The sequence below is a fragment of the Dermacentor albipictus genome, chromosome 1 (genome assembly GCF_038994185.2).
Source record: "Dermacentor albipictus isolate Rhodes 1998 colony chromosome 1, USDA_Dalb.pri_finalv2, whole genome shotgun sequence".
NCBI classification, from domain to species: Eukaryota; Metazoa; Arthropoda; class Arachnida; order Ixodida; family Ixodidae; genus Dermacentor; species Dermacentor albipictus.
In genome coordinates, this window is record NC_091821.1 from 377,489,218 (window position 1) to 377,500,706 (window position 11,489).

Consider the following 11,489-nt stretch of genomic DNA (forward strand, 5'->3'; position numbering starts at 1 on the left):
GACAGATAGCGACGAGGGCGGAGAATAATTGCCCTTGCTCTAAATATGAGTGCGACCGTAAAACTTCTGGTATATGAAAATAGTATGCACAGCAATTCCGGACGAAAACCACTCGCATGGAAACGACGCAACCCAAAAAATAACAAAAAAGAAACAAAGCGACTGCCATACAATAACGCGGCGTATTCCTTTGATCTCACCACTAAATTATTTGTCCGCGGTCATGCGAACCCGAAAGGCTCCAGAAAAGATTACCCCGTGACATAGGACAAGAGAAATCAGGTACCGTTTCTTTATGTTTAATAAAGAAAATAAAAAAAATTAGAAAGACACTGCCCGGAAATATTTTAGAAGCGCCGCTGCTCTCGATTGAGCCTGAGCCCAAAACCGTAGCAGTTAACAAAACTGCCATGGCTGCGCCTCATCATCTGCCAGGTCTGCTTTCCGCTAGTTTTTAACTGCGCGCGCGTGTGTGTGCGTGTGTGCGTGTGTGCGTGTGCGTGCGTGCGGGTGTGTGTGCGTGTGTGTGTATGCCCATGTGTGTGTGTGTGTGTGTGTGTGTGTGCATTTGCCTGCCTTTGTGCGTGTTTGTGTATGTGCCTTTATGCGTGTCTGTGCCTTGTATGCCTGTGTGTGTGCGTGCGTGCGTGCGTGCGTGCGTGCGTGCGTGCGTGCGTGTGTGTGTGTGTGTGTGTGTGTGTGTGTGTGTGTGTGTGTGTGTGTGTGTGTGTGTGTGTGTGTGTGTGTGTGTGTGTGTGTGTGTGTGTGTGTGTGTGTGTGTGTGTGTGTGTGTGTGTGTGTGTGTGTGTGTGTGTGTGTGTGTGTGTGTGTGTGTGTGTGTGTGTGTGTGTGTGTGTGTGTGTGTGTGTGTGTGTGTGTGTGTGTGTGTGTGTGTGTGTGTGTGTGTGTGTGTGTGTGTGTGTGTGTGTGTGTGTGTGTGTGTGTGTGTGTGTGTGTGTGTGTGTGTGTGTGTGTGTGTGTGTGTGTGTGTGTGTGTGTGTGTGTGTGTGTGTGTGTGTGTGTGTGTGTGTGTGTGTGTGTGTGTGTGTGTGTGTGTGTGTGTGTGTGTGTGTGTGCGCATTTGCCGCCACCGTTCATGTACAGCTGCCCCCATACGCAGCCACACTTCACAGCCGCCGGGCACCGATGGCCTTCTTTTACCGACGGTAAAGCCGCACGATAAATTTGCTCGTCCCTCTTCCTTTGAAAGTTGCTCTCGCCAGGCGATGACGAGAGGAAGAGAATAGATGTTTACGGCACAAAAGGCGTGAGATAACCTTTAGACGTCCAAGTCATTGTCGTATACTTCCATTCTGCTCGTCCAAATGGCATTCGTTTCTTACTATCGTTTTCTTTATTCTCCTTTACGTGGCAAAATCAACACCCGGAACAACGGAGTGAAGGATAAGTCATGTTTTTCAGCGTAAACCATAGTTTCGCCAGCAGGACATGGTCTGTGGTGGCTTGTGCAGCTGTGTGACTCGTCATACCAGTAGTAATTTCAATGAGGTGTTAACGAGAATATTTAACTTCAGTGCTTAGCTGGAACAATATCGAATAGGAAGAAAGAAATACCGCCTAGGCATAACCACGGCTACCTTGAAAGCAACACAAGGGCTTCCGCTCCACCTGCGCTGGTCTAGAAGCGGTACAGGATGGCCGCGGAATAATTTTGACTTTTTGCAGTTCCTAACGGGATAGAAACCTTTCGGTACAGGGGTTTTGTTCCGTCTCCATGGCAACGCCTACTGTCGCAGCGTGGAACTGAGTTCTCTATCAGATGCTCTGGAACCGACTGTGACCTCTGTGATCCGCTACTGAAGATCATTAAACGTAATATTAGGTTATACACGCTGCAACGTTTGACTTATTATTAACGCTGTGTCCCATACCCACCGCTCGCCTGCCCAATAAAAACAAAACAAAACAATGAACTTTAGCGTATTCAACCCTTAGCGCTTACTATACTGATGCAATGTGCCAATAATTTTTGAGCAGCCCCTTATTATTACTCTAAGTAAAGGTAAATAGTGCATGGTATTACAACAAAGACAGCGCCAAAAACAGCACAAGAAAGAGTGATAAGCGTTATTTTGCGCTGTTTTCTTTCTAGCAGTGCAGTGAAAATCACAGCGGCGCAGCAGGGCAAGAAAGTTGAGCTTGTTGGTTTTGCATACTGAGCGAAAAAAAAACAGCGTGTAAAAGGTGAAAGAAACAATACGTTCTTATCGATGGGGAGTTAATAAACAAGAGTAAGAGAGACTAGAAACAATAAACAGGGCTGTCTGTTTTCCGATTTCCTCTCAGGCTGTTCTTCGTTCCGTGTCGCGCAGCCGTATTATACCGTTGCACATGTGCACAAAAGTAAGAAGCTTGCAACTATCACAGTCTTCAAAAAAGTGTATGGAGTAATGCTTCGTTGCCTGCCAAATATCGATCTACATAAAGAAATTTGCAATATATCGCGCAAGAGAGATTTCACCCATGCGCGGTACTATGATAGACAACACGCACCAACAGAAGAGCTACAAAAAAAAGGAGAAAAAAAACTGGGCATCACGTTTGAAAGCGCATTTGATAAACGAGCCGCCAGGGTACACTTGACGGGCTTTTGACAAGGAAACTTCGTATCCGCTTGGAAAGCGAAGGGGCGCTCCATCATTATGGAACGCCACGGCGTTTTACCGTACCTGACTGGAAAGGCACCGCCTGATCGAGAACTGCCGGCTGCGGGAGAACTTTGGGGATTTGACGAAGCGCCTGGCTCTTGGACGAGAAGAATGGCGGGTGACAGTGAGAAGCTACATTTAAGTAACCATGATAGAAGACACGCACGAACAGGCGCGCCACACAGTGAGCATAGGTTGAAGCACGCTCAAATAACGCCCACACAAACTGAAGCGTCACGCGACTTCATTGAGCACCGGCTCTGCACTTCTGCAAGGCGCTTTCTTTTGTTTATTTTAATGGGTTAATGCCCAAAGTGTCACTTAAACACTGAATATTTTACTTACACACGCCTCTTTGGTCTTGTTCCCCGACTTGCTGCTGTGGCAACGACGATGAAGATGCTCGCCATCTACTCCTCGAACGCCCCATATATGTGACGCAAAGATGGCAGCTAGAACAAGAGCTTCAATTCCTTGATACTCACCGACCTTTCCTACTCGCAAAGTTGCTGGGCCCATGGCCACCGAAAATAGCGTAGCGAAAAGCATTGAACGCACTCGAACGTTTTTACGAAGACACAGGCATTCTTAACAAGTCCTAAATATCACTTTGAATAGCCACATGACGTAACTACAACTTGCTTTTATTATTTGCTTTTATTACCGCTTCTATACTGCGTGTTATACTCTGTTGTATTCTGTGTATACTCATCTGTTTATGTGCTCCTCACAGTCTACATTATGGCCGCTTCCAAGTGTTGCTGACATTGTTTACAAGCTCATTGTGGTGCGACTTATGATTGTCTTCTTTATTTATATGTTCGTGGATGTATAAGACTGTGTGCTGTGGTTTGCTGGCCCTCGCCCTATGACGCGGTGTCTTTTCATTTGCATGCAACGTATATATATATATATATATATATATATATATATATATATTGCACAACAAAAACAAAAACTTGCACGCGCTTTGAAAAAGAAATTATACTAAAGAAATAGCAGCTACTCAACTTGCTAACTCTTCCTATAGGTTACAAATTTACACTGACCTCTCAGTAACCACGAAAAATCTATACTTTATGCGGGTGCTCAGTTAGTAACCGCAACCCGAACAAGCCGGTGGCTTGTAGCTTTTTGTTTTGGTAATCAAGATTTATTATTGTTCCATGACGTATCATGCACTTGATAATACTTAGTTAACACTCCCGTGCTGCTTTCCTGAACGCAATAATTGTAGGCAATCTGTACTACATATATACTAAGCAATCAATATTCAGTATTTTGGCGAAACGTATATGTCCTGACGATTTCAAAAGGGTGCGCTTGAAATCAAAACTTGAAAAAAAAAAGAACGAACAGCATGCGCGATCCCTGCACCTTGCGCAAGCCCATGACGTTGAAATCTTGCTACGCTGATTTCTCACATATACCTTGTCTCGCGTGCTCTTGCGCCATTCGGTGGACATGTTATAAATATTGTGCAGTGCACATGCTACGACTTACAGCGAATTAGGTCTACCATTGTCTAAATTTTATTGCACCTCGAAAGAAGAAGAGAAGACGAGAATAGGAGTTGGAAGTACTTACAATACTTACTACCTCAAAAGTAACGAGTATGCAAAGGAAATGCTCTTATATTTGTGATAAGTAGTGAACTGTAAGATAGTGTGTCTTAATAGCTTCACTTTTTAATTTCATCAGATAAGGTACCATAAAGCGAGATGCCGAATCCGGAGATCAATTTTTTTCGACTAATTTTAAAGCTTGCAAATTATTTAAAGCGATATGCCTAAGGTCCTTCACGCAAACTTCCTTTTTCGTGTCACTGCTCTCGCGCTCTCTCTCTCTCTTCACCGATCCTGCAGCTTCCTACCGATGCCGCTGCCATAAGTTTTGTCGCTATTTTATGCGTTCCGTAGGGTGACAAAGGGCGTGCCCGAGGCTTTTCTCCAAGAATGTCATCTATAGCGCACACAGTACTCGTGAATTTCCGTCTGACTGTTTCACAACTAGAATGCCTTCGCTGAACAAACTTACAAGGAATTGCGCACTAATTTTTCTACGTTTTGAGCTAAGGAATTCTTCATTTGCTGAATATATGCATGGTTACAATTGAATGAAGAATTGGCTAACGCAGCGGAAAAAAAAATTCCCTTTGTGAGCATTCCCTGCGCATAAGGCATTGCATACAATTCGAACAACGTAAGCTCACGCTGTAAATGGCTGAGAGAGACATTGCATTTGAACCTACAAGTATATAAAACACGTAGGTGTTATGAAGAAATCAGCTTTACGACTGGCAGTATGCCACAAGCTTCGAAGTCATCTGTGGTGAAATGAAACGTTTGCGGGTTTCTCGCGGAGCCTTTGATCTGAGGTCTCGAATAAATTGAACGGGTGGTGTATGTAACGCAAAGCGACATACTTGAAGCCCTGACTTGACAAAGGACCGAGCAATCGCCGCAATTTACACTCTGTTAGAAGGAATTAACAAATAAGCTTCATACTGATCAGCCGGAAAGAATTACAGAAATACAGATTTAGCGTATCGTCTATATGTAAATAATTCGGTCATTTTATTCCTTTTTCCTTCCTTCACGCGAGTGACTATTAGTGCGCCAAAATTTTCGAACTATGCCGTGTCGCGCTTTTATTTATTATTGCTGAAATGGAGATAAAATAAAGAAATATAGTCCACATCTAATGGTGGCGGTTAGCACTTTTCCCTTGATAGTAAAAATAATAAAGAAAGGAATTGCGAAGCAAGAATGAATAACGTCGTAAGTTCGAAAAATGTATAGCATGCAGTCCGATACACACATGAGCATAGGAAGATGAAAGACAACAAGTTGCACCACAACCGAGTGCCAACATTACACGCATATACAGAGTTCCAAACACACGCAGGACAATACATGACCATACACGATGCAGTCTAAGATGAGCATCTTCACAGATGAGGAAGATGCACATACGATATAATGCACGAACAGCAACACCATGCAGTCCAAGCCGAGCTTTATCACACAAGGCGACAAATAAAAAATAAAATAAAGAGTTCTCACTTTAACTGCAAACAACTTTTCGTGCTTGTCATTAGCACAATTAGCAAACCATCGGCTCACTCAGGATTTCAGTGGCGCAAGTATTTGCTTCGTACGCAGTTTAACGTGCAAAAAAGAAAACGAGAGAACCATCGTCTGGTTTCAAAATTATTGTGTCGACGCCTAAATTCACGTAACAAATGACGATTGAAGGTCAACCGCGTATCGGTGCAGGCACGCGTATGGGGGAGGAAATCGGCTGATCGCGGCGCGAGACGTCTGTCTTTTTCAGCGTTGGCTAACAGATGCATTTTTGTGGCTTTCAAGACGCGGCACTAATCAAATTGTTCGGAGCTTTTCTTACCAAAAAAAGAAAGGCACGTTTCCTGCAGCACTCCGACTACGAATATGCATCAGAAGAAAAAAAATTAGTTGGCGAATACATGCTTCGTTTTAGGTGCACGAAGGATGTGCTTCTATGTGACGGACAGTAACGCGAAGTGATGTTTTGTGATTTTGTTGTTGTTATTGCAGCAATTGTATTTGCCCATATTGTGCATGGGCATCGTTCGTTACACAGCAAACTTTGGCGCTGGCCCTGCGTGTTCATCTCGTCCCAATTTATCGAGGGCAAATAATTAATTGTTCACAATATCTGTAACCAGCTACAGTCTGGCTCTCTGTCACTCACCGCCGTGGCCACATCTTTGCCACGCATGCTCATTTACCACTGTGCATTCGCAGCAACACGTCAGTCTTTAACCAGCGGAGCCTGCGATATACAGGTGGCGCTGACGCACGCCGGTGAACACCACTCTTGCACTCAAAGACAAGGGCTCTATGGGCTCTATATACTGTGCACGCAAAAGTGAGTGTTGGCGGGAATATTGGGCTCCTTTGCTGAACATGCGCTTAGCCTTTAATCGAGTTAAGCAGAGAACTGTCCATCAGAGTAAACCCTCAGTCATGCTCAAACTCGCTTGCTTGCTGAGCACAGCCGAGTGTTCAGTTCGGCGAAAGGAAGCCTCTTAATAGCAAAAACAAAAACAAAAGAAACGTTGCTTCTCACGCATGCACAATGGAACAGCAATAAAAACTACAATACGCCCATGCAAACAAGACCAAATAATACTAAATAGCTTGTTTGGCCAGGGCTTTCGGGTTTCGAGGGCATGCATCACTCTTTGGCAGCGCATAGCTGGAGTCAACGCCGTCATTTGCATAGCTAATGTTCTCTCGAATCTTGTTCCGTCATTCTGGTTTACGTTATCGGTATTTTCGTTCCTTTTTTTCTGCATGACGGGCCACGCTTGTTGTGTGGAAATCATGATTCCTTCTTTATCACTTTTCGCCATTGTTTGCTCCAGCGCTTTCGAAACCCAAGGAGTTAGCACTCAGACCGGCTCGGTTTGCCACTTCAGCAGTTTAAAAACGTGAATGCAGTTTCAGGCGGCGTTAACCTCGTGTAAATTTATGTTAACGATTGTGCAAATGCCTGAAATATACTGCTCTGTCTCTCATGGAAGGTAATCGTAGGTAAGAGAGAAAATATTTCGTCGGAACAAAAGATATAAGTGTTTGATAAACGTGATGGTGGCGAAAAAAAAGAAGAATGAACTGTTTGAGAGTTCTTGCCTCACTTTTGAATATCTGTGGAATCATGCTACGCTTCATTTGCATTGCTGAGTTGGTATTTCAACTGCAAAGACCACGCGGGAAGCCAGCTTTCCATTTGCATACAATAAACATTATGAAATGTTTTTTTTTTTTTTTAGGAAGTTTCGTGGCTGAAAAGGGAGAAACTACGGACAGAGTTCGCTCCCCACAGTGCACACCCATGGCGACGTCTTTCCGCCAGCTCAAAATTCTTTGAATGAAATAACTTTACCTTCTTTAAACTTACTGTCGTACTCGGCATCCTTCATCCTAGATATCATTCGGTGCGTTATAAAGCTTACCATCCTTTGGATACACCAATAATCATCCTTTTGTTTATGTTACTATATATTTAGCTAGCTTAGTTTGCCCTTTTTATTTACTTTATATTTTGCTTGTTTGTTTGTTCCTTTAGCACGTTGAGAAGTTCGCATCATATTCCGTATGCTTCACGGGTGCACACGCCGTCACACGGCTGGAAACGTATCCCCCTTCGCTAAACGATCAGCTCTCCCTCACAGATCCCCCTCCGCGCGTCACTTGACTTACCAAAGTGCCAACAAAACTAAATGCCTGACCTTCTCAACCGCAAATCAACTCCCCATACTTGAGGAAGGCCTGCGTCTCGACCTGCTATCAAAGCCGTCCCCGCGACCGTTCCTAGACTACCACCAGTTGCGACGTACAGTGAGACTACGGCCCTTGCGCAACCCCCCCCCACCCCTTCCCGAGCGCGTGGCATATGTACAAAACACAAACGTAGGCGTGTAAGAAAACATACACAAAACAAAAAAAGACATGGAGAGAATTTGAAAAAAAAAGATTTGAAACAAAGGTCAAAGGTATACTAGTATGCAGCAGCATCCGTGCACCCGTGCATCCGTGCACGGGTGCAAACCCAGCAGAGTGTGCATGCTCAGCTCGCCTAGAAAAATGCGCCACGCACGCCTGCTCCTTGTAATGGGTTCGCCCGCTGACGTGACCAGTGGCTCTCTGGGGCGGCGAGCTCGATGGCAATGACATTGGAAGCGGGCAGTTTCCCGATCTTCATCGCACGGGTGCTGGCCCCCTTTCGTTCGATGCCTCCGATCGACATGGTATATATACCGCGCGGTTTTCGTACGCCCGCGAAGTGGTTTTCGTGCCGTGTCCTGGCGCCCGTTTGACCAATTGGCCGCCGTGGTGGCGTGAAGGGGACGCGCGTGCGTGCGCATGGTCGCTCCCCTCTGGCGATGTCTGACTGTCGCTATCTGTATGCGATGTCTCTCTACGGGCCGACCGTATCCCCTCAAGTATAATAGACTCCGCATAAATGTATCGAAGTTGTGCGATCTTATCCCAAAGGCCCGGAGTACTCCATTCGAAGATAGTCGAATTTGTAGGGAGCGGCTTTCCGCATTTTTCTGATAAGTTCCCATCATTATGCACTCGTACGGATTTATTGTACCACCATGTTGCGCTTCTTCATAAGATGAATTGAATCGATGGCTGAAAGTACATGTACGAGCTAATCATTAGCTGTATGCATTACGAGAGGGGGAAGAAAGAGTATTCTTCCGCCGTTGCTGAGGAGGCACGCGGAACACTGCAGTGTCTTGATGAAGGTGGCCGCGTGTAGCATTAAGCAGCACACTGAAGTGAAATGAAGGCACTTTGTGTGCGCAGGCGAGGGTCAATTTATTCGAGCCATAATGTCCATACTATTCTCCTTGAGAAGACTGCAGAAAACTGGAAAAAGAAAGTCGCGTACTCAACTATGCACTATCGCACTCATTATAGGCTACAACGCCTAAGCGCTTTGCAAAGCGTGCGCGAGTTGTAGCTCATATGACGAGCACGATAGTACATCGTCGTGACTGAAGTGGATATGTGAAGGAAATGGTAGTGGGAAATGACGCTATTTACATACGGTATCAATTTATGCCCGCTTAGGTCCTGATCGCGAGCTCCTCTCACTGGCTGACTCGCTTAAAAGGAGCCCACTCGGAAGCGAGCGGCACCAGTTTCGTTTTAAGTGTGGCAGAAGAGGGATACTGGCCAAATGCTGCTGCCCGCTACAGGGCCCATTGCGAAGTCAAGGTGCTTTTTCGAGCAGCTTTATGCGACTGCCCTCTCAATGCCTTTCCAAGGAGAAATAAATTTCATTTGATTTCTACGAACGAGACCAGTGTGTATGTGAATTGCGCTGATTTATCTGGATCAGCCGCCTGCATTTTCGAGCCCACACTTCACACGAACAAATCTACCAGAGGGGAAAAAAAATATGAAACCACGGTACAATCTCCGCGGAAGTTGATGACGAAAATTGATGCTTTTCGGTTTGAACCTTCGTTTCCATCAGGAAATCTGTTTTTTTTTTCTCGTTTTTAGGATAAAATCAAATCGTCGGTAGCTGACTTCTAAGCTAAAAAAAAAACGCCTCGCACTTCTTTATGTTTCACTCGAGTGAACGTGATTCGAGGACTATACATATACTCGTAGACATCCGCGCATGATGTCTTTGGCCTAATAGTCGTCTGTGTCTTATCATACAATCTATATTTGCTGCAGCTGTCTACCTACTACATTGTACAAGTCTCAACCGCCACCGATGATCAGCCGAAACACATAACTTTTTGTTTGTGATGAACGGCGTGACGCTCGGCGAATGCCGGCGCAAACAGAAACGCGGAAAACGGCGCTATGTATTCGGGCGCCACTAAGAGGATCACTTGGCCCACTCCTTTCCGTACGCAGATTACTCAAGAAATCACGTGAATTATTTTCTTTCAAAAGCACATTTCGACCATCAATGATTTGTAATTAAACTAATTAATAGAGATACGACTTCAGTAAGATATGCAGCTCGACAGAGAACGCAAAATTTAGTGAGTGGCGTTTCTTCTTTTTCTTCAATAAATTTCACATTGATCTTCTATAACATCCATAAGAAAGAGTATTCGACAGCCTAAGTCACCATCGTGTTCAAAATCAATGATTTCCCTCTTTCTGTCGAGTAATCGTCGCCTTTTTGTAAAGAAAGGATAAGTCACGCAGCACCAGCATGTGTTCACACGATATTCGTCGATGGTGTTTCTGCCGCGTTCCTCTACCTGTAAGACTCACAATTTTCGAACGGAAACAAAAACTCTGCATTGCGTCCACGTCCAAACGAACTTACGGATTACGAAACCCTTTCGGGTATATAAACAGGCGATGGTTTGAAAGCAAAAGGCTGCGCTCACCTTCAAACGCTATTCCAGGCCGAGGTCCTCGCAGCGCGAGACAGGTGAGCGCCCAGCGCAGAATCCAAGCAGACAAGCGGGGGCTCGTGTCAATCATCGCAGGAGTATCCAGTGCACCGAGCGAGAAGGAACAACAGCAAACGAATATTCACGTAGCCCGCGTTCACGCACAAGTGAGCACCTATAGGCAGACAGTAGTCGAGCGTCGAACGTTCGAAGAACGGCGTCTTTTAGCAGCGGGCAACCATCCGGAAGCGAAACGTCTTTCCCAAAGTACGATCGACACAACGAGTAAACGCACATACGCACGAAGGCGAAAAAAACAAAAACAAAAGGCGATGCGTTTTGTTTATACGCCTTCTTGCTTTCCTCGTTCAATGGAGAAGCGGGCGCGAGTTATAGCGGCGTCGAAAGTGTCGTCTGCTGCTTTCCGGGCCACGGCCTCGCTCCACAACCGATGGGCGCCGCCGACGGATACGGCGACGTTAACGCTTGCGAGATCGAAGCGGCGAGGTCCCGGAAGGACCACATCTCCCAGCGCTGGTTACCCGTCAACAAGTGGAGGCGAAGCCCTGTCCTGCGAGCGCACCTTCGACCGCCTTCGCGCTCACCCTCTCCGCGAGCTCCCCTCTTACTCCGAAAGGGTCGGGATCCCAGACGCCAGGGGACGCCACTCGATGCGCGCGCGCGCCGTGGTCGTAGCTGAGGCGCAGCTCATAAGCCTGCGAAATAACAGAAGTGGTGTAGCCGGGTTTCATGCTTTTGCGCTTAATAAAAACAGTTAAAGGACACCGTAGGCTTTGAGCACACCAAATTACTTGCAATATGTTTCACATCCTCCACCTGTCGTCATCGTCACCAATTAAGCGCCTCCATACTTCCCTTTTCATTCCCAC

General features: G+C 45.7%; 1 protein-coding gene across 1 annotated transcript in view; it reads right to left on the minus strand.

Moving 5' to 3' along the window:
• Nucleotides 1-10,719, minus strand: part of LOC135901778 (neural cell adhesion molecule 1-like) — a 159,070-nt gene extending 148,351 nt beyond the window's left edge. The window contains exon 1 of the mRNA XM_065431636.2: nucleotides 10,594-10,719. Coding sequence (XP_065287708.1) covers nucleotides 10,594-10,690 — 97 coding nt within the window. The 5' untranslated portion in view covers nucleotides 10,691-10,719. The remainder of the gene's footprint in view (nucleotides 1-10,593) is intronic.
• Nucleotides 10,720-11,489: the final 770 nt, after the last annotated feature.